Raw genomic sequence first — 25419 nt, 5'->3', positions numbered from 1 at the left:
CTGCTTTACGAAAAACATTGCTAAATTTAAATTTAGTTTTTCATTATAATTGATATGTCAGACGGAATGGAAAAACCATCACAATTGAATTAGGAAAATCTTGCTGTCGTTAAATTGCCCACACCGAAAATTTGGGGCACAGACTCTCAGCCAGTGTAAGATTTTTGTAACATGTTCAAACAAGCAAAAGAAAATAATGGTCTTAAATGGCAGGTTATGTATTATAATTGTGATGTGGTCTACATTCAGAGGTAATTCTTTAAGACAGGTTGAACTTTTTACAAGAAATTCTTAATAATAAGAAGTATAAGTGTCTATGGATTAGCAATAATCATGGGATGTTAAACTATAAAAAAAAAACATTTTGAATTCAATGCTGTAAATTTTCTTATTACATACATACATAACAGACAAAACAAAGAAATAATAATATGATGTATATATCTAGAAAATGCCAGCACTTTGCTATGAAAAAAATAAAACAGACTATGCAATTGTCAACATTCAAAATGTAACAAAAAATGAAGTTATGGTGAAATTTTATGCATTCTGAAAATTAAAATTGACCCTAAAGGTTAAGGTCAATTAAAGGTCAAGAATTGATATAAATATAATAAGACAGATCTCATTCAAAGACAAGCTGAGGTCAAGTATGGAGTTTATATAGCATATCAATTCTAGGGTTACAAGTTTACTTAAGAAAAATGGACAGAAGAAACAGCCAATCAGATATGACAAAAACACTTGCCTCAAATCTGTCTATGTCAATGTGGTAGCTTAACAATTATAAACACCAAAACAGCTGTTCAAAATCAATAAATGCTTATTGAAACAGATCTCTTAAAAAATAAATACATCAAAATAAAACTATAACAGTATAAAAATAGAATAACTAATTATAAGTCATACAATCTCTCTATTTTTTAAACATAATAACAAAATAATCAATCTAAAGTACTAATACATAAAATTATATGGAAAAAAACATAGAAGTTGTAACAAATTTTATATTTTCAGAGGTAATTTGAATACATTAATTTTGATATAATAAAACTTTAATAACCCTAACCTTATGGAAACTTGAGTGATAGCCCTTTGTAAGCAGTATCAAACCAGGCCAGCCTGCACTTCCATGTAGTCTGACCAGGCTCTATACCGTTAGCTAACTTTAAATTTTTATCTCTACATCCCTAAAAAATGGTAATGGACTGTTCTACAACAAATGGAAGCTGGACAAGTCCATTATGAAATTAATCAGATTATGGTTTAACCCTCACCCTGCTTAAAGTAACTAATAGATCTGTCTACTATAAGATTGGAACAGTCCATTATAGGTACAAGGGCTCAGATATGACTTTATAAAAGTCATTGTTGTCACTAAAATAAGTTAAAATTCATATATTGTATCCCTTACTGCAATAACTGGTTAATTCCTATTCAATCTAGAAGTACTTAACCCATTACTGCACTAAGGTGATTAAGATCAAACCTACACACATCCACAGTCATACACCTTAAATAATGTTGTTACCAACCCTAACTATAAACAGACAAAACATTAACTAAACATTGCACTTACATTGTTTAGAAAGTCCTCTGGGCAATAATCGGCTCTTAATCAGCAATAATCAACAATTCAGGGCATTTAGTAGTCGAGTATTATCATTTTTAAAACCCCACTTTTTATACATCTTCTCAATCTACTTTTATCAAAACTTGTCATATTTTTAGTAAATACATCAATAATATATCAAGGAATGATAGTTTAAATAAAAAATATTGAATTTTGTAGGCAGTGTGGGTGGGGTGTGGACATGGATGGGAACTTTTTAGTCTTACTGGTGAAAGAAGATCTAAAGTGTTTCTCACAACACAATTTTGTGCAGTATGAAAAATTTATCATAAAGACCTTTGACAGGTTATAAAGGTGTTTATAAACAGATTGTCACCTTAGTGCAATAACTGGTTAACTCCTATTAAATTAAAAAGGACTTAACCCATTACTGCACTAAGGTGACAAGATGCTTGTTACCCTCATCTTGCAACTCAGGTCATAATTAATTGCTTGCATCATATAATTGCTTGCCATATAACCAGGTAAAATGTGTAGAACTAATAATATACAACCCTTAAAGTTTTCAACCAATCATAACATTGTTAAATGGAATGATGCATTATTGTAGACAATAAAATACTGTATAAAAAACAAGATACCAAAAAAAAAATAAGCAGCCAGATTCAAATATTCAAAGGCACTATAGAATATTAAATGCATAAGTTTTTTTTATTACAGTATAATAAATCAACATTAAAATTCTTACATACATGTTTTCTTTTTCCCTGGGAACACATGGAAAAAGTTCATAAAGTCAGCTCTAAAAAGTTCACTAACCAAATTCCGTATTAAGAAAGGTCATAAACTTTTTTATAAATCTTAAGAGAAAGAAAAATGTTTCAATATACAGAGAGCTCCAGAGAGTTTATAAAACTCTTTTAAAAATAAAGAGAGCTTATAAACTATAATGCATTCAGAGAGTTCATGAACTTAATTTCTCATACACTTTTTTCATAAATCTTAAAGAGTTCATAAAAATCTTTTACATATAAACAGAGCATATAAAGTATAATGCATTCACAGAGTTTATGAACATAATTACTTATCCACCTTCTTTTATAAAGTTTAAAGAGCTCATAAATTTTAAAGAGTTCATAAAACTCTCTTACAAAAAAGAGAGGTTATTAACAATAATACATTCAGAGAGTTCATGAACTGAATTACCTAATTATGTAGAGTTCATAAATTCTTTAATACATCTAGAGTTTATGAACTACGTTAAATTATGAAGAGTGCATTATAAACATTGTAATAAATGTAGAGGACTCATAAACTTCCATGGTGGAATTGTAGAGAATTCATGAACTCTGTAAACTAAGCAGTTACAAAGGTCACAGGTTTCACTGTATTCCATGTATTATGCTTGAGAAGACTCATAAACTCTGAAGAATGCGTGGTGAGCTTTCCATAACTCTGACTAGAAGGTTGTCTATGTAACTTTCAAGCTCCTTTATGTACTGGTCCTTTCTTATCAACTGTGCTTTATGGGTGACTACCAGCTTTATTAACTCCTGAAATAAAAATTTAGATAAAACTATTTATTATACTACTTATAGATGATATATTGATGAAATAAAATGTGTATTTTCTTTTTCCATATTTTCATTTTTACAGCAGTCAAACTTAATTTCCATTTTTCATTGGTGTCTGCCGGACTACTTTCTTAATACACAAAAGTAAAGGAGAAGTCTTCAAAAATTGTAATGTCTTAACAGAGAAAATATATGATAAACAGAAAATGTAACTGTGTAGAATCATTGACTAACACAAGCATATAACCTGGTTGAATCACTGACTAACACAATATATAACTTGGTTGAATCATTGACATACACAAGCATATAACTTGGTTGAATCATTGACTAACACAAGCATATAACTTGGTTGAATCATTGACTAACACAAGCATATAACTTGGTTGCATCATTGACTAACACAAGCACATGGGTGAAAGTTGGAAATTTAAAAAAATCCTGAATTTAGCAGTTTTTCTATAGTTTTACTTAGGAAATAGAAGGCTGTCAGGAGCCTGAAAATCCTGAACTTCAGGAATAATCCTGAAAACTTTCACACATGCAAGCATATAACTTGGTTGAATCATTGACTAACACAAGCATATAACTTGGTTAAATCATTGACTAACACAAGCATATAACTTGGTTAACTCATCGACTACATGGACTAACACAAGCATATAACTTGTAACACAAGCATGTAATTGGGTAAAATATTGATTAACATAAGCATGTAACTCAATAGAATAACTGACTAACACAAGCATATAACTGGGTTAAATCATTGACTAACACAAGTTTGTAACTGGGCTAAGTCATGGACTATCAAAAGTATGTAGAACCTCTGATTTACAAGCATGTAACTGGATTATACAAGTATGTAACTTGTAAGCTCACTGGATATCTTTCACATGAAACAATTACAAATCCAAGCTTCAAATTATCAGCCTACAATACATCTAAGGTAAATATTTGTTCTTCAACAATCACATTACCCTTCTTCAATAAATCTGTTGTGCTAAAAATAGCACTGGGAAAGGTCTATTGTTTCTGTGCTTTATATAAAAACTATGTCAGCGAATAATATTACGTTTGATAATAATTATGTACAAGAACTGTTTTACATAATAATGCAACCATGTATCTTTTATAAACAAATATTAAAATTATTTAAACTATAAACATGTTGTAAAATCATTCACCCATACCTCTCTATTCATATTTCTATATACAGCCATCAGATCACCCGGTATTGACTCCTCCCTGGTTAATTGCTGACGCTGGTCTCGGATGTCCGGTGCCGATCGGTGGGACGGTAATCCTTCAAGGCCTTGCACAGTGAATCGCCTCCCTCCTGCATCGTAAAGAAAAACATGAATTCTTTCTGTAACAAATCTTTTTCTAATAATGGTATTTCTCTTATGAGGAATTCTGTGCTGTGACTTACAGACAAATTATAGTTGGGTGTTATGTATAGCAGCTTCAGTTTGTCATTGTTTAGCTATCTTTCTTATAAATCTCATAAAATACATTATAAAGTGTCGAGTGGGATGTTTGATGATTTTCTGTTGAGTCATCTTATTGTCCCGATGTCCAACATCATTGTTGTTCTCTCCTATAACACAGCGTACTTTCCTTTTTCGAAGAATTTCAGGCCTTGAAAACCTTACATTGAAGAAAGCGACATAGTTGTAGTGGATTGTATAGATTTTTAAAAATTGTGACTCATCCGTATTTGCTTCAACGGTTAAGCTATCTTTAACAGTAATAAGGTAGATGGTAAGTAAATGAAAATACATGATAAATATGATATTAACTAAGCTATACCTACCTTTGACATATTGCTTGGATTTTTTTCGTTGTGGCTTTGTTTCTTCATTTGAAGTTTGTGACGTGAAACTAAATTCTCCATGGGGGGAAATCTTTTTTCGTGACCCAGCTGACACAGAGTCTGTGGACCCCCGATCAAAGGCCCTCTCAGCAGCAGATTTCCCCTGATAACCTATACTGCTGGAAGACGTATGCGAGGATGTGTGTCCGTCACTTGTACCTTGCGAATTTAAGGTATTGGATTTATTTCTACTTTGTTCTCGAGCTATTACACGATCCAGTTCTGATGTATATTCACTAGGACTAACCGTACCGTCAAACACTTCACTTGAATGTCTATTTCTGTTACCTGTTTCACTGTCTAAACTATGACATTGACTAACGGCAGCGTGAATTCCTTTAGATTCGTCCGTCTCTTCACCGTTCATTTTCAGTAATTCGTTGTTCTCACTAACACTTCCTTCAATCGGAGCACTAACACTGTTTTTCAATTTTACCTTCGGTAAAGTGATTTGCTCGTTATCAGAATCTGATTCAGAAAGTTCGGACTGGCTATCACTTCCGAGTGACTCGTCAAAAACTTGTGCGGAACGTCTACGAGACTGATCGTATTCGTCTTCCGATTCTTCTTGTATATTGTCATTATATATATCGTTCATTCTATCGTCTACTTCACATTCCTTTCTGAACATGTTCTCTAAATATCCATCATGTGATGTAACAGAACTACGTGAACTTCTCGAACTTCGTGAACTTGTGTGCGACTGTCCAAGTGCACTGTCATCTAATGAAGGTCGTTGTCTACTGCGACCTCGACTTGGAAGTGTAAAAGATCTTTCACCAGGCAGTTCCATTAATGACCTGCTTTTAAAATCTGGAAAAAAAAATACACAAAGAAATCTTTTTAGTGATAAAATGATTACTGTATTTCCTCTTAAAATTAATCCTCTATCAGTTATTATAATTATTCTTCATAAAAATGAATATGAACTGGTTACTTTGTAGGTTAGAATTATTTTACAAACCATTAATTATGCCCCCATATCATTGTTTAATCTTATTTAGATACTTAAACATTTTGATGATTTTGTGTTATAATATGTACCTTTATTATTCCGTCTTTTATCGCTCGTCAAGCTGTAACTCCTGGCAAAATTTCCATCTCCCTAGAAACAACAAAATATATGTTCAAATATCTGGTCAATATTTTTAAATTACGTTTTTTGTTTGTTTTCTTTTGTTTTGCATTTCATTTCAGACTGAATATTGAATTTTGGCAAGTTTTCTGCTTTAGAAAACTTTTAATAACAATGGTGCTTAATACAAGATCATAGAAAAATAAATTTGTGATAAAAAAATTATTATAAATAATTAAGTCATGCTTTAAGCAAGGATAGTCATTATAACTAAACAACAAAAACAAAAATAAAATGCTTCTTCCCTACTTTTTCTATAATTAAACCCACAAAAGAATAACCTATATGCTTCAATGCAAGAGTTATTGTCATTTAAGTTCACAAAAATATTCAAAAGGATCCTTTTTTGGGTGCCAAATTGTCACATGTGAGAAAATGTAGTTTTAATGGGTTTTTTGTTGTTTTTGGGGGGAATAGGATTGGTTTTACAGTGCACTAACACAATTTAGGTCATATGGCGCCAAAACAGGAAAGGTAATTTTGGCTTACCTCGGGTGTTGCACACAAAAAAATGTGCAGTTTTATGCCTAAGGTATTGTTACTTGATAGTGCTGTAACAATTTACTCCTATTAAATTACATAAGGAATTTATAACCTGTTACTGCACTCATTCACTCAGGGTGACGCTATAATAATATCATAATGAAGCTCTGCCAACAGTCAGTTATTGCTAATTCATTTTTTTTCTATGAATAAATTTCTTAATAATGAATTTTTCTACTAATAAATTTTTAAATAATAAATTCACTGATAATTTCTAGACCTGACAGGGTGTCAAGTTCTGTCAATCACAATATAATTACAGAATCATATAGGTGATATACAAACCAAGGGTACAACAAAACAGACTGACATACATTGTAAAAATATTAATGTTCTGTTTTTAAATGACAAAAAAATTATGTCCTTATAACTTTTTATTTGATACAAAAGAACTAAGTTTCTTCACAAAAGAAAAAAACACACCAACATTTGTACAACTTTTTAAAGCTTCCAAAACAAGGATGATATATCAACATGACTTATTCAAAATAAAATAATTATCATAAATTGTGATTCACAGAAAATATTACTTAAAAGAAAAAAAATTCTGTACCTTATGCTATTTTATAAGCACAATGCATTGCTATTGAACAGCTTACACCATCAAGCAGAAGGAAAGAGCAAGACACCCCTCCCCCGGACCTACCCTGACTCCCCCAGCCCTACCCTACATTTGTGTCCTGATCATTCGTACAGTCTGACCAACAATATGGCGACTTTAATTTCTTGGTAGAGGAAGACCTCAGGTATTTCTTTGTGCGTTACTTCATGGCATCATTGAGCATCTGAGTATAACCATTGATCATTCTGCAAGCTAGCTGGTTAGCTTCCTCACATGAAAGAATCCCAAGTCCCTGGCTAGATTTGAACCCACAGCGGTGAGGGGCAAGTGGTTACAAGTCAACGACATTAGCCCCTCTGCCTTGGTATTAGGTTATTGATTTTTAGACAAGTGGATCTGATATTTTAAATCCCACAAATTAACCAAGACAATTCCAAGCCGGGCACCAGTACGAGAACATTATAAGCAGGCTGAATGTTAAAATGCAAAGATTACAAATCCCTCAAGACCAGAGCAACATGAATGTCACATCACTCCAAACACAATGTATTAAATATCACTTCAAACAATTACTGAAACAATAACCATCGTAAATACATAACCTAAGCTTTAATTAATAGTTTCTATAGAAAATTTTGTGTTTTAGATAACAAATTAAAATAAGTTTGTTTAAAACTTACCTTAGACATAAACCTTACTCTTACAATTAAGGAGATATAACTGAATTTTAAAGCAATGTTATATATAATTATATAGTTTTATACATGCATATAGTCTTTATGAACTATTTTGATCCAAGTTTGGTGTGAACTTGCATAAAGTATATACTATATTATTTGTGTAGGTTACAATGCCATGTATGTATAATATTATATATAATTTCATATAATTATATCACAGTCACTCGCCTAAAGTAAATGTTAATCACAATCAAATTGTAATCAAATTCATCCAACATTTATTTTAAAATACCATATCAGTTCTAAATAACAACCCATTACTTCTAATAAATGCCCCACAAGAATTTACGGAGGGTTAGTACCTGAATACGTTATGGACAGACTTACAACATCTAAAACAGAGGGTAGAAATTATGCACAGTAGAAACCACAGGCGCTTGTCACATAATCAAATATTTTACATAATTGGTCTATATATGTATATAAAGATATCTTTATATACATATATAGACCAATTATGTAAAATATTTGATTATGTGACAAGCGCCTGTGGTAGAAACAACAGTTATTGTAATAATTTAAACTTAACTGAGACTTAAATTAGATATCAAATACCTTGACAGTGTGACAGATTAAACTGCAGCAAAGGATGTAATGACTAATGGCAGCATAATCTTATCAGAATTCTATTTATTCATTCCTATTTCTCAATAATTGGAAGAGCCAAAAAATAAGAGTTTTGTTTTCATTATGTCCAAAAATATTTTTTTTGTTTTCATAAGGACCAAAATTAAATTTTTTGTTGTACAACCAAATTTCTTTACGACCTAGCAAAGCTGACCAAATTTCCTTAAGAGTCTTTCTTAGCTAAAATGATTTTCAATAATTGTTAAAAATGCATGAGGCAAATAAAGCTTAGCTCTACAGTGGCTGAAATTTGATTAAAGAAAGGAAAGATCAAAAGCTTCGAATATTTAAATGAAATATATATATGTATATATAATATTGAATATAAAGAATATATAAGCCCTTTTCATATGATATTTAATAAATATAGTCAAAACCCTTTCAAACAAGTAACAAAAGCAAATTTAATTGACACAAAACTGTGTGAAATGTACGTTTTTTTGCAATATGCACTACATGCAGTTAAATAATGCACAATACACAAATAATTTGACATATACGGCAAACGTGTACTGCATGTGTAAAATACATACTGTCTGATCACCACCTTTCAACTACATATAAAATCAATATCGATTGCATATAATCTTTTACACAGATAATTACAAACACAAACTTTTCTGTAATGCGCATATACATGTATTATGTAGATACATATTTTCTGTGTAATATTTTTTTTCAAATACATACAAAATCAATATTCATTACACATCAATAATTTACACAGCTATAAAAGTTATTAGAAGTTTTTATGGACATAAAAAGAAATTTCTAGATTATAATTGCTTACATTGTACAATACATGCAAATTAATTTGTTTTTCTGTCTTTTTGTGCAAAGAATGAACTTGAGTATTTCAACAAAGGATGATAATGAAAAGGTGAGCTAATAATTACTATGTTGCAATATGTGAAGAAAATTTCACTGTTTACAAGCTGTTAAAACGTGAAGAGATAATGTTTTCCCATTTTTATTCAAAACTAAATATTTCTAGCAGCTACAACAGAAAGGTTTGGTTCTCTTTTTAACCCTTAACCTGCTGGCACCAAAGTAATCAGCCTTTGCCACCAGTATAGAGCCAGGCCAGCCTGCAGTCATCAGTGCAGTCTTAGACTAGGGCTCTATACTGTTGGCTGACCAACTTTTCACCAATTTTATAGTATTTTCCCTTAAATAGTTAATGGACAGTTCCAAAACTGGATGATGAACAAATTTGTTTAAGAAATTCAGCAGGTAAAGTGTTAAATAATTAAGGAAACAAATCTCAATTCAATATGATGAAAAAAAAACTGTTTTAGCTAACCAAATAATGCAAAATTTACCAAGGGAAGCTAAACTGAAGGGGAAAAAAGCAACAATAATTTTGTGGAATCTATTGTAAATAAACAGGACGGCCATGAATGGCCTAAGTCGCTCACCTAATTAAAAGGTATTTTTGCAATTGTTCGATGGTTTTTAAGTTATACTGAAAATGTAAAGGTTGTATGGAAAACTTTCCAACCTTTACTGGTTGAGGAAGACTTCAGGTGCCCTTCCATGCATTATATAAGGCCTAAATGGTCATCTGAGAAGAACTAGTTCTAAAGTTCTTGTCAGGATTTACACCCAAAGCGGTGAGGGGCAAACGTTTTTGAAAAAAAAATTGCCCATGAAATATCCGCTTTATTATAGAATTTACAAACATTATTCTCATGAATTTTCTGTTTGATCTTAATCAAAATGCAATAAAATATTCTATGAAATTCCAGACTTAACATGCTTTTAGTTATGTCAAAGATAGCAAAATGTTGTCACTCTGCCTGGATAGTGTAAATTTGAAACAGGTCGTTGGGCAGAAATATTATTGAATTACCATTATGAATATTTTTTATAGAAATATTTTAGCAGTGACATAAAAAAAACAACTGTTAACTGTCAGAGCATCCATGGATCATTAAAAAGCTCGCCATGAACCTTCGGTTCTGACGAGCCAGGAAAAAAATGTATAAATATAGAAAAATTATCACAACATAGAATCGTTAAAATACCAACCAGGTCATTATCAAAATCGTTTTCTCTCCAGCACTGTTCCGGTACATACAGGTCAACCGCTTCAAATTGAACCGGATTATTGGTGGGCGAGATACCTCCCGAGTACGGGGTAGTTTTAGTAGAGACGTTCTGATAACATGGTAAGGTAATAGTATTAGATATAAAATTTCTACAATATCTTACATTAACCAACATTTTTAAGGTCGTAAAAATTCAATGAAACATTAACAAAAAATTTCACTCGTTTTGATTCTGATTTTTTTCTATGTCTTTATGGTGTTGTCAGTCCAAAAGTAAAATACTGAAAGACTTAGGTTATTACTTTAACTTGCTTTAAAATCAGCATCTTTAAATAGAACATTATTACAGAGTTTGACTTGCTGATCAATCTAAATAGATAAAGTCGAAAGTCGGTATCAAACTAAAATCTACAAACTTCGAATGTAAAGGAGTCTACTAGAATTAATCCGTTTGAATTCCTGACTTAAGAATGCTGGTCAACAAGATTTCAAGGTCTTTATACAACAAAGTTTATCATTCCCACCATTTTCAAATCATTGTTTAAAGTCTTTGATTTTCAAGACTTAAAGTTCGCATTTTCTAAGAAGAATGTGTACATTTTCAAGAGTTCCTAGAAAGATAAAAATATATAGCCTTCACAAATATAATATTCTATTTATCACATAATCAAATTAAGAACTGTTTACAGTAAAACTGAACAACTTTTTCATTAAAGCTAACATTTTGCATGTCTTTACACTATGTTTGTGTAACGCAAATGATGTCACATCAAAATATATGCACAGCCATGCAATACCGATTTTACAGAGTCGCAAAGTCAGCACGGGTGTGTGATAAAAATCGGCACGGGTATGTGATAAAGAAATCAACACGGGTATGTTATAAAGAAAACGGCACAGGTATGTGATAAAGTATGATAACAATGTTGTTTAAAGATCCCTTGTCGTAACATATAAACAAAGACAATCAGTTTATGCTATGCATTTAAAAGATCTATTTATCCATTGTAAACATTGATTTCATTTTTTTTAAAAACACCAGCAGAATGAAAATTTTGTTAAAAACAAACTTGAGAAAAGCAAGTTAAGCTGTAAAAAAAACAAATTAACTGTTACATAATTAAGAAAAAGCAGGCTGGTTAAAGTTTGGAAATATATATACACTTTAAACAAGAAAACATGACATTGTACATTGTATAACTTATAAATATCGGTAGATTATATGAATGAAAGCCTGTTTTTACATAATACAAATTGTTACAAAATTTAATACAAAGAATACCAAAACTTGTAATAGGGCAAAAAACTGTTAGAGAAGAAGCATAACCCAAAGCAGCTTTAGAAAATTCAGATCCGAAAAAACAGAAAAGAGAAAACTGTTCCACAGCATTGTCAAAAGGTGTACATGCAATGGATAAATACATCTTTTACACAAATTCTATATCTGCCCATCATTCTCATTCTAAAATGGTAACAAAAAAATCAACTTGTGTTGTTTTTTTTGTTTTTTTAAATCAAAGTCAATTCTATAGTATTTTTAACGATTCTCATTGTAAAATGGTAGCAAAGAAAACAACTTGTGTTTTTTATCAAAGTCAATTATATAGATTTTTTAACGATAAAAATCAACCAATAGTTAGGTACAATCAAATCAAATATGTTTTTTTTATATTCTACCTTAATAACATTTCAATATCATTTACAACAAGACACATACAAATATTGTAAATGCTACAATACAGCAAACATGTATAAAATATGGGGAAAAATTGGAACGATTGGACTTAGAGGTTATGGTTAAAACAAGAATAAAAGGCAGATAATGTGAGGTTAGTAAATGCAAAATAAAACAGCTACACTATATATAACACCGTCATAAATTACTGTTAGTTGTTCCTATCTCACAATATGACAAGACTGAACAGAAATCAGGGTAGTAGACCATTACCCTCCTTAATATGTATTTGTTTGTTTGTTTAATTGTGTTTTATGTCGCACCGACACATTATAGGTCATATAGCGACGTTCCAGCTTTACTGGTGGAGGAAGACCTCAGGTGCCCTTCCGTATATTATTTCCGGCATGAATGGAACCTGAGTAGAACCACCGACGTTCCGTAAGGTAGCTGGATAGCTTCCTCACATGAAAGAATCCAAAGTCCCTGTAAGGATTCGAACCCACAGCGGTGAGGGGCAAGTGGTTTGAAGTCAACGACTTTAACCACTCGGCCACGGAAGCCCCTCCCTAATGTGTATAGTACACTTGCTTTTTTCAACTAAATCAGCCGTGTAAAATAATCAGACATCCAAAAATTATTTGCAGACCAGACAAAAAATGTAATTTCAATGAAACTGGTATTTAGTTTAATGCAAGATTTAAAACTTAAAAAAGCTTCACACTTCAATTTAAGTTAACCAAAGTTAAAAACAACAAATCAAACTTAAAATCTAACCTGCTGGTGTTTTACCACCATGTGACCAGTGCAGACCAAGATCAGCCAGCACATCTGTGCCATCTCATGATGGTCTGCACTGGTAGCTATTCAGTAAGTAAAATTATTGAGGCCAGTAAATGCCTAGCACTAGCTCAAATTAATCTGTTACTTAACCAAAGTTTTAGTATTTTAATCACTGTCTATATTTTTATATGACAAGACACCTCTCTTGAACTTCATATTTAAAAAGAAAATTTCAAAATAATAGTAAGTACTGGCTGAATAGCAAATAGTGCAGACCATGATGTGCCGGCTGATCTTGGTCGGCACTGATCACAGGGGTGTAAACAATTGCCACCAACAGGCAATCGCAGGGGTGTAAATTGCCACCAACAGGCAATCGCAGGGGTGTAAATTGCCACCAACAGGCAATCGCAGGGGTGTAAACAATTGCCACCAACAGGCAATCACAGGGGTGTAAACAATTGCCACCAACAGGCAATCACAGGGGTGTAAACAATTGCCACCAACAGGCAATCGCAGGGGTGTAAACAATTGCCACCAACAGGCAATCACAGGGGTGTAAACAATTGCCACCAACAGGCAATCGCAGGGGTGTAAACAATTGCCACCAAACAGGCAATCACAGGGGTGTAAACAATTGCCACCAACAGGCAATCGCAGGGTGTAAACAATTGCCACCAACAGGCAATCGCAGGGGTGTAAACAATTGCCACCAACAGGCAATCGCAGGGGTGTAAATTGCCACAAAACAGGCGATCGCAGGGTTGTCAACAATTGCCATCAACAGGCGATCGCAGGGTTGTCAACAATTGCCACCAACAGGCGATCGCAGGGTTGTCAACAATTGCCACCAACAGGCGATCGCAGGGTTGTCAACAATTGCCACCAACAGGCTAAGTGCTTGAATTGCCAAATTTCATATTTAAGGAACCTTCAGCTAAACAGTTTTGAATCAAAATTGAGCAGTTACAAAATTTCAAAACTGGACAAGTCAATTTTAACAATCAGAAATAGGGATATATATTTTAAGTAAAGCAAAATGGTGCAAGTAACACAAATCACAAAGTTTTTTTGTTAGTTAATGCTGCAAAACTGAATTTTTAAGTTTTTTATACAGAGATTATGAAAGGTGTGTACTAATGTCTGCCACCAAAGTAATGAAATATGTGTTAAAATGTAAAATGAGTTATAGACTTTACAAAATTTATAGAAGGACCCATTTAATCAGACAACTTTCAAAAATTAAATCTAGTAGCAAAGGTATAATTCCACCTTAGTGCTATAACTGAATAACTGCTATTAAATTTAGAAGCACTTATTACATTATTGCACCAATATTATTTAATTTAATTATTAATTTAAATTTATTAAGGCACTTAGGTTATATATGACCATATGGTGGCAAGATCATTTTAACCATATGGTGGTAAGGTCATATAACCATAAGGTTCCAAGACTATACTAGAACTCCGCGAGTCGGATGTGTCGCCTTGTGAACAATGTAGTTTAGGGGAAATGGCCAGGACAAAAATGAAATATAAAAATTAACAAAGGGCAATAACTAAAAAAATAATAAGTGCAGAGCAGCAGTTTCTGTACACTGCACTTCTTATCAATAACACTATTCTATTATTCTATGATGTTTCAAGTCCATAGCTTTCATACTTGAGGAGAAATGACCAGGACAAAAATAAAGTAAGAAAATCAACAAAGGGCAATAACTCAAAAATAAGAAATGCAGAGTATCAGTTCTTATGCACTGCACTTCTTTTTAATGAGATCTATCATCCTATGAAGTTTCAAGTCCATAACTTTTATACTTTCGGAGAAATGGCCTGGACAAAAATTAAGTATGAAAATTAACAAAGGGCAATAACTCAAAAATTAAGAAATGAAGAGTACCGAGTCTTGTGCACTGCACTTCTAAATAATGAGATCTATCATCCTATGAAGTTGCAAGTCCATAGCTTTTATACTTAAGGAGAAATGGCCCGGACAAAATTAAAGTATGAAAATAAACAAAGGGCAATAACTCAAAAAATAAGAAATGCAGAGTACCAGTTCTTGTGCACTGCACTTCTTCTTAATGAGACCTATCATCCTATGAAGTTTGAAGTCCATGGCTTTTATACATTAGGAGAAATGGCCCGGACAAAAATAAAGTATGAAAATTAACAAAGGGCAATAACTCAAAAAATAGGAAGTGCAGAGTACTGGTTCTTGTGCGCTGCATTTCTTCTAAATGAGATCTATCATCCTATGAAGTTTCAAGTCCATAGCTTTTTTAGTTGAAGAGAAATGGCCCGGATAAAATTAGTGTATGAAAATTAACAAAGGGCAATAACTCAAAAAATAAGAACTGCAGAGTACCGGTCCTTGTGCACTGCACTTCGGGTTATTGAAAGAAGCATGCATACCAAGTTTGAAGTCAATCAGACTTATAGTGACTGAGTTATGCTCCGGACAAGCTTTAGGGGACGCCGACAACGACGCCGACAACGACACAGATGCCGCCGACACCGCCGACGAAAGTAACCCCTATATGTCACCTTTTCAAGGCGACACAATAACCATATGATGCCAAGATAACATAATCATATAGTGGCAAGGTCATATAACTATACGGTGCCAAGGTAAAAAAATTAAGGTGCCTTTCCAGCTATTACTGATTAAAAAAGATCCCCTACATAAATCATAATCAAAATAAATCATATTCATCTACAGAGCATAACATATGGGTGATGAAAATGAAATAATAGAACATCATTATCTTTGATATATCTAAATCTTGAGATGGTGTGAAATACAAAATAGTGACATTAGTGGAAACTATATTAGTGACACTTGGTGCAAAAAGACTGTAACTTGTATGATATAAACAACAAATACAACCATATTGCATCAAACTCACTACCACTACTCAATTATAGAAATAAATCCAATTAGTGTAAAAGCACAAGAATATTAGTAATTACACTTTAAGCAAAATTTTCTGATACAAATTTTATGGTTACCATAGCAACTGTTTTGATAAATGTTTGTTGATAATGCCCGATATTTTATGTATTTTCAATCATATCATGTAAGAAATAAACATGCTCCAATCTGTTTCATACTGGTTATTCTATATATAATATTTCCATCTATAATTTATCATGCTATAATGCTCAGATGTACATGTAACCATAGCAACCATGCAACCTTTGACCTCCACCATTGTCATGACAACTTACCTTGAATGGCTTGTGTGGCTGTGGGGTAGAGAATTCTCGAGAACCACGCAATGAAAGCCTTCTAGAAAACTTGTCACCTAAAACATATATAACCAAAAATATGATAAGAAAATCCAATATTATATCAATTTTTTAACACCATAGACTATAATAATATGTAAGTGCTTTATTAACCATAGTTAAAGATATCTCAATATTTCACTGTTATTTATTAAGGGCTGATTTTGCAGAGATTTTACCAATCTAACAAAACTCTTAACTAAGGCTGTACTGGTCTCAATTTGGATGACCAAAGTTTTTTTTCCCCATTTTTTCTGGGTTGGAGTAAGGGTTACAATATATGTTACTCAAAACTCAGCAAATTGTGATTTTTCTATATAATATTATAATCTCAGGGAAACAATAATGGTGAAATTTTGTTTGTATTCAAGGATTGGACGTGAAAAGCCCACATTTTCCGAGTTCTGGAGTACAATTGCATCTCTATATTAGCTGGTCCATTCCCTCCAGGCTTAAGTTTTAACTCTGCTGAGAAATATATCGTATTTAGTTTCTGTGAGTAAGCAAAATTTCAAAATTTCAATACATGTATTTATTTGAAACAAGTTTTCATATTGATGAATTACAATCAAACAATTTAGAATATGCCAAAACAAGAGCTGTCACAGGAGACAGCGAAGCTCGACTAATAAAATACTGGACGCAGTAAGGAGGACAAAACTATGAAAGAAAAATCAATTATGTATAATTATGTATTAAGTTAAAGTAAAAAAATAACATTTGTTAACATAAATTCCAAGATCAAGGGGAATAATTCTAGAAATAGTCATGCTAGAGTTATGGACCTTGTCACACAACATTTGTGTAATGATAAGAAATATATATTTGAAGTTTGAAGTAGATACCTTAAAAAGTAAAGAAGTTATTATATTTCTTAAAGAAAATCCTAAGTTCAAAGAGAGATAAATCTGTAAATATTGCTTCAAGAGTTATGAACATTGTCACATAAAATGTAATTGATGATAAGGAATAAGTATTTGAAGTTTGAGGTATATACCTTTAAAAATAAAAAAGTTATAATAAAAAATAACATTTTTCTAGTAAAAAAATCTAATTTAATGGGGAAATAATTCTTGCAATATTGGTGCTTGAGTTATGAACCTTGTCACATAAGATGTGGATGATGATAACGTAAATATATTTGAAGTATGCATGAAGTTGATCCCTTTAGAAATAAATAAGTAACAGTAAAAAATAATATTTTTTATGGAAAATTCTAAGTTCAAAGGGAGATAAATCTGAAAATATTGGTGCTAGAGTTATGAACCTTGTCACATAAGTTGGGGATGATGATAACGTAAATATATTTGAAGTATGAGGTTGATCCCTTAAGAAATAAAGAAGAAACAGTAAGAAATAGCATTTTTTGAGGAAAATTCTAAGTTCAAGGGGAGATAAATCTGAAAATATTGGTGCTTTTTCCCTTGAAATGATGAATGGTTTTGTTCAAATTGAAAGAAGGACAGGTCCATTTAAGATACTTAGCATAGTGTAAGGATCAAATTCTGAAATAATCTTATTGCAAGAAGTAAGCATATACTAGTATGTAAATATCTCCAGGCTTAATCAAAACTTTTATGTAATAGAGGACGGGTTACAATAACCCAGCAAATAAATCTTTACTCCAATATTGCTTAATCTTTTCACTCAATTACTCTATAATCCATTACATGCCTGTTTACAATGTATAGAGTTGAGAAAAGCTTTAAGTCACTTCATGTTGGAAATATAGAGGATATTTGTTTAGTTCAGTGTAAGATCAGAATATATTTCACCCAGTGAGCACCAAAAGGTATATTTCACGAGTGGCGCAGCCACGAGTGAAATATGAACTTTTGGTGTTCACAAGGTGAATTATATTTCGATCTTACACTAAACTAAACAAATTTTCTTTTTATTACATGCAAATAAATGTTTTAAAGAGACATTAAATCTAATACTGAATGAAAAGCGCGCCAAATAATAATACAACGTGACGTCATTTACGATGTCACGTCATTAAGTTGGTACCCAGTACTGTGCACGCTGGTATTTCATTGAAACAACGTAAGGGGCTTAAAAAAGTGAAATTACCAGTTTTATATACTGATATATTTCTATAAACCATGTAATAAGATTTGTTTATTACTGTTTTTATGTAATTATCTATCCCACAAAATTTATCTCTCTATCAAGTAGGTTACTGTTTTAGTATAAGAAAAAGGAAGATTAAAATGTGATTTAGGAAATAAACAGCAAACTCCTTGATAAAGAGTGTTTTAACTCCTTGAAACAATGGAGGTTGATAAATTTTGTGCAATAGATAGTTATTTATTATTGATGGTTTCTAGAGTGATTTCAAAATGAAAACACAAAACAGCTGTGAAATACTGACACATTTAGAAATCATTACTGTATTTTAACGATTGTGAATCATATATCTAATGTTTAGTATGATTGCACACACAGTAATTTAACTAATTTAACCCTTTACCATTCTATTTATCTTAAATGGATTTGTCCATCTTTTAACCTGGATAAAACCGTTCATCATTTTTAGGGGGAACATTTAAAAAAATATGTTTTGACTTAAAATAGCTAACAGTGCACACCATGATTTGACGGCCTTGATGTGCTTTTCAGGCACAAGAAGAACCTCTGACCTCCCCAAGCAATATTATAAGCTTCCTCACATGAAAGAATCAGAAGTCCCTGATGAGACTACAGAATCCACATCAGGGATGTGAGTGATTTGCAATCAGTTGAAATGCATGTGTATAAAAGGGTAATACAAAATTCATACACCATCTCAGCTGCATTATAATATCAATTCCACGAAGTAAGAAATAAAACGTTTTGAGATATTCTCCATTGGCAATAGAATAAATAAGATGTGTATATAAAATGTTTAGGAAATATAATACATTATATGATAATCAGTAAAGTGTACATTTCAAGTATGCATGGTCAACCCATAAAAATACTTACAAATACTTTGGATACTTAGTTAACAAAATATAGCAATATCAAAACCCCTACAGTAATGACCCCTTTGACCTTATCAAGGTGACTTTGACATTGAAATCAATATTCTTTTGCATAAAAAGGTCAGATTTGCTAATATAATCAATTACCCGATCCAAAATTATGCAAATTCACCTTTTATAATCATTACATAAAGAAGATATCTAAAGCGGTCCCTTACAGCAAAGAAAAATACAAAAAAAATAACTTAAGTGGTAGCTTAGAGCAAAGAAAATTATGAAAATGAAATCTTAAGTATGTAGCTTATAGCAAAGAATGAAATGATTAAGTGAAGAAAATCTATCTCTCTTAAGGCAATCTTATCACTAAACCTTGACAGACATTTCAATCATTAGGCATTGATTGCCCATCCTTTAAGTGATTTTTCCCATTTAAGATAAAAGTACTTTTTTTCATCTTGCATTTTTATTTAAAATCTTAAGATACATTTATTATGGGTTTTTTTCTGTGTGTATGATATGAATATGGGGACATTACTGAAGTTACCAAAATACATTTGATTCTTTGTAATCTAAACATATTGTTTGAACTTAATTAATTTAACATACAAAGTATATGTATATGAGATTTTAAGTCAAATACTTCAGAAAATTACAGCAAATTAAGAGAACTGTCATAAACAGTATCATGGTGTTGTTTTTTGTGATTTTTATGTGTTATTTTTTATGCTTGTTAAATAAATTAGAACAAAAAACAGTTTGAGAACTCCTTTCCCATACTTTTAACTCTATTTGTTGGCCAAGGTCAAAACTTACTAAAAGTATCTCAATTAACTCTCTAGTGCAGGAATTATTGACTGGCATATATCACCAAACTCTTTACTGTCAGCAACTTGACTACATTTCATGTAATTTAGCAATGAACAGATCTTAATTCTGTTTTTTTTTTTTTTTTTTTTTTTTTGGAGGGACTGGGTTTTATTTCATACCAAAAGCTATTTGTACAGGGGAAAATTCCATTTTTACGGGCAAAAGGCAAACCTAAAATGCATTTTTATGTATTTACTTTAGACGGGAAACCGGGCCCAACTGAGTACAACCTTTAAACCCTTGCTGAAAAAGTTTAACTCCCAGGGGAAAAATCTAAAAAAGGGCTCTCGGGCCTAGAAAATGTTTAAAAAACCCCGAAAGTAATAAGGGGCAAAGGTATTAAAACTGGTTTTTAATTACAAAAAAGGGGGCCCACTTTTTTATACTTGTAAAGGGAAAAAATTAAAAATTGAAAAAGGGATTTTAACCAAACCGGGTTTTTTCTACGGAATTTAAACCCAAACCGGAACAAAGAGTTTTATAGACCCTTTCTTTTACTTTTGGGAGATTTCCCCTTGGGAGGTGAGTCATCTTTTTTACTTCGAATGGAAGTCACCGTCCTCGGCTCTCCCCCCCAAGGCCATCAGGAAGCTTACTGGGCTTTTGACCTAGTTGAACCCAACTGAAATATTATCATATCATGTCTTTAAGTTCAGGTCTTTCATGGTAAATTCTTTTATAATCTGGATAATAATTTGACTATAATGGCTTCTCTGATGGGTTGATTAGTTGATTCTTTCAAGCAATGATTGATGCTTGGAGAAGGATTACTTATAATCACTCCTCCAGTCATATTTCTTGCTGTCTGCTGCCAAGATAAACATAACAACATATGGCAGAAAATGAATAACGATGCAACTGAACAAAAAAAAAATTTACGGAAAAAAACCAGACATTTTAGGACAAATCAATATGTCTCAAATCAATTTGACTCATAATAACCGCAGATATTATTGTTTAAATGAATCAATATATAAACTATTTATGTGACACTTACTGGCTTTTCGGCCTTTCATAGACGTCATACTGTTTTAAAGGGATTGATGCATATCCAATAAACTCGTCTGAAAGTAGGCCCCTGTTCATCACTTGAACGTCCACCTCAGAGGACATGTGTGGAATTGACCTGCAAATAAATATTCAGAATATCATTAGTTTTTTAAAATTAGCCAAGATCCCTTCAACACTTACACATCACACTTGTCTATGGTTTTCATGCCGATTTTAACACATTTTTGGTAATATCTCGGCAGTCAGTTTATGCAACCGGCGGTAGTCGGTTTACTAAGTATCTAACCGGGCTTTGTGGATAACTTACTAGTAATGACCGATTATTCTGCAAGTGATTATAAACTACAAATCCCATATAATTTCTGAATCATCAACAACAGACAGGTGAGCTTTATACTCAATGTCTGAGTCAATAAGAAATTTCGTCTCACCAAAGGATCGAACAAACAACCCCAAGTTTACAAATCCGACACTCTCCCCCTAAATAAGCTAAATGAGCTGCCCAAAAGAAAAAATTGTCATTTTTAATGCATGATCATTTATACATAAAAAAAATTGTTATTTTTGTTATTACAAATCTTTGCTTTGGAGGTACAGTGTATGGGTGGGGTAGACCAGATGGGGACTTTTGAGAGTGATGCAGATTGAACTCAAAGATACTTTTTAAATTTCAAGCAGTGCATTATGGTTGAAGCAACTGCAACTTGTAATATATTGAAATATCTTGTCTATACCAGGCCATTCTGCAAGTCCCTGCCGTCTAAACCAGACTTTATACTTTAAGTCATTCTAATTTTTTTGATATTATGACATCTAAAATAGCAATGGAGAGTTGGGGGCATTATATAAATTACCGTTACAAAAATTTAGTGGCGTAAGGCTTTTAGAATATCTATGTTGTTAACACAGTGTTTGACATTCTTGGAGATTAACAACCATTGAAGAGAGCTTATTTGACAAGGTACGAGTCTTTGTGCGACAATTAACTGTAAAACAAACACTTGATTTAACTTTATCACATGCTACTGAACAATATTTACAACATAAAACAAGTAGTTACACTGTGATGTTCCCTTTATTGTATTGAAAACCTTGTACAAACATTTTTCTTATTTTCAACAGCCACCATAATGTTAGAGCATTATTTTGGCAGTTTAAAGTTAACGATAAAAAAAATTTAAACATGCACTTAAGGTTTATTTTCATTCCCGGATTTATATGAAATTTACAATGTCAGGCCTGAATTTCTATTTTTTTCCCATCAATTTGTACCAGCTTATAATAACATTCATAACGAATTTCTAAAATATTTTAAGAGCGATCAGTGATCATATGTATATCCCCTGATGAATCATAGCCAAAGTAATTTCATTGAGGGGTGATTAGACAATTTGTTCCCTATTTGTTGTGGCTACTTAAATTTGTAGCAATTGTTGGAGCTGAGATAGGATAATAATTTAAACTGGCCAAAATGCTTTTTTCTAATTCAAGGGCCATAACTCAGTCAACAAGCAAATTCGTTGAATTTATATCCCCCGCCGACAGTACTGGTTATTATTAACACAACAACTGAAGACATAAGGCTTTATTTATATATTAATCATGGCATAAACAGTAATATTCTTTGAACTTGATAAATATTCAGGGCAATAACAGAGCCATAACTTTGTGTTAAATAGTAAAATCTGGAAATGCCAATGAGATGTATGCATACTACATAACTAATCAAGGGCCATAAATCTGAGTTATAAGTATCTGACTGGAACAAGGCGACTATATGCACATCTCCTCTTAGTATCCCATAAAGTTTCATTGAATTCCAGCCAGTAGTAGCAGAGAAGTAGCGAGGAAACAAATATTTTTCTATATGGATACTGCATAACTAATCAAGGGCCATAACTCTGAGTTAAAGTGTCTGACCGGAACAAGCCGACGATATGCGCATCTCCTCTTGGTATTGAAGGTTCCCATAAAGTTTCGTTGAATTCCAGCCAGTAGTTGCAGAGAAGTAGTGCGGAAACGATTTTTACTCTATATGCATACTACATAACTAATCAAGGGCCATAACTCTGAGTAAAAGGGTCTGACCGGAACAAGCTGACGATATGCGCATCTCCTCTTGATATTGATGATTCCCATAAAGTTTCGTTGAATTCCAGCCAGTAGTTGCAGAGAACTACTCCGGAAACGATTTTTACTCCATATGCATATTGCATAACTAATCAAGGGCCATAACTCTGAGTTAAAGTGTCTGACCCGAACAAGCCGACGATATGCGCATCTCCTCTTGGTATTGAAGGTTCCCATAAAGTTTCGTTGAATTCCAGCCAGTAGTTGCAGAGAAGTAGCGCGGAAACGATTTTTACTCCATATGCATACTGCATAACTAATCAAGGGCCATAACTCTGAGTTAAAGTGTCTGACCGGAACAAGCCGACGATATGCGCATCTCCTCTTGATATTGATGATTCCCATAAAGTTTCGTTGAATTCCAGCCAGTAGTTGCAGAGAACTACTCCGGAAACGATTTTTACTCTATATGCATACTACATAACTAATCAAGGGCCATAACTCTGAGTTAAAGGGTCGGACCGGAACAAGCCGACGATATGCCCATCTCCTCTTGATATTGATGATTCCCATAAAGTTTCGTTGAATTCCAGCCAGTAGTTGCAGAGAACTACTCCGGAAACGAAATTCGGACGGACGGATGGACGGACGGACGGACAACGCCAAAACTATATCCCCCTCCCGATTCCATCGGCGGGGGATAAAAATCATTCAACTGGAAAACCAATTATAAATGCTCAAGTACTTGACGGACGGACAGATGGACAGACAAAGTGGCAACTATATGCTCACCCTTCAGGGAGCATAAGAAAATTGCTATATATATTTAGTAGCAGTTCACAATCCAATAATGAGTCATATTTACAAGTTTAAATCTGCAAGTTATTTTCGATGCTTGCAAATATTAACACAAAAAAAAAACAATTATGCAGCAATGACACAATTACACTGGATTCCCTTAAAAACCCTTGAATTTAAAAAAAATTCTGATTTCAATTAATTTTCCAATATCTATAGCTTCAAAAGAATTTTCATTTTTTATTTTAATGTAAAAAAGTAAAATTTTGATATTATTTCATTTAAAAGGGTACAAACAAATCTTAGATCATCAGATATCTTAACTATGGCCTATAACCTTAAATAGAAGGCATTATTCTAAAGTATACCTTTTTATCTATTATTCATTTCTTATTCACAAAAATTCACTTAAATGGCAGATTAGAAAATGCAAATTTTTTTGACATAAGTAGCTTTCAATTACAAGTATCTCTCATTTTTTTAGTGATATATTTCCTTTCAATCTGACAGTATCTTGACAAGTTTTTATGCAAATCTTAGATTATATAAAAGGTTTATTTATCTTTATGCTAATTTTCCATGATTTGATCTCACCACCATCATGGTATTATATTTGCAACTTTATTCTCAAACTGACTGGCTCCCAGCTTCATAAACTTCCAAACTGATCGCCTCCCAGCTTCAATTCATTTATTAAACCTAACTGGCTCCCAGCTTCAAATTTATTAAAACTAGCTGGTTTCCAGCATCAAAATTTGCTGCCTCCTATTTTTTTTCAAAAATCTAGTTAGCCCCCAGGTTTGGTTAATCAATCGACACATTCTTCCACATACCTTAAATGCTATAAAAAAAGGTTGGGTAAAATATTTAGATCCTGTCCTATCTCAGGAAACCGGATTTCATTCTTTTCCAAGGTTACGAAAGTGTCACAAAACGATAAGAAGTAAATTGTCATTGTTTTTTATTTTTTTAAAGTGCATGAAACATTGAAAGATCACTTGAAAACACATAAAACACATCATTTATCCTTATAATGCTGCACTTGATAAATGGATGTATGCCTTGTTTAAGTCAATTGTTAACCCTTTTCATGATGGTGTCAAAACTGATCAGCCTCTTATGCCACCTGTATAGGGCCAGTCCAGCCTGCATATCCAAGCATTCTGACCAGGTCCTATACTGTTGACAGCTCAATTTTTGTATTTTTACATTGAAATCCCTTGAACTTTGAATGGACTGTTTCAAATTCAAATCATTTATCAACGCTATATTGCCAGT

General features: G+C 32.5%; 1 protein-coding gene across 1 annotated transcript; it reads right to left on the bottom strand.

Annotated features, from left to right (window-relative positions):
• Window positions 1-501: 501 nt before the first annotated feature.
• LOC132727471 (rab11 family-interacting protein 5-like) lies at window positions 502-21404 on the bottom strand. The gene is made up of 9 exons (XM_060713000.1): window positions 21260-21404; window positions 20819-20884; window positions 16370-16487; window positions 10659-10787; window positions 9161-9181; window positions 6065-6125; window positions 4961-5833; window positions 4338-4483; window positions 502-3126 (listed from the first exon to the last, which is right to left on the bottom strand). Exons 1-9 carry the CDS (start codon window positions 21373-21375, stop codon window positions 2989-2991), a joined length of 1668 nt encoding a protein of 555 aa, XP_060568983.1. The 5' UTR covers window positions 21376-21404; the 3' UTR covers window positions 502-2988.
• Window positions 21405-25419: the final 4015 nt, after the last annotated feature.

The sequence above is a fragment of the Ruditapes philippinarum genome, unplaced genomic scaffold, assembly GCF_026571515.1.
Source record: "Ruditapes philippinarum isolate M1 unplaced genomic scaffold, ASM2657151v2 ctg6233_1_1_1_1, whole genome shotgun sequence".
Lineage (NCBI taxonomy): Eukaryota > Metazoa > Mollusca > Bivalvia > Venerida > Veneridae > Ruditapes > Ruditapes philippinarum.
Note: the sequence above shows the minus strand (reverse complement) of the source record. Positions and strands in the feature narration are given on the sequence as shown.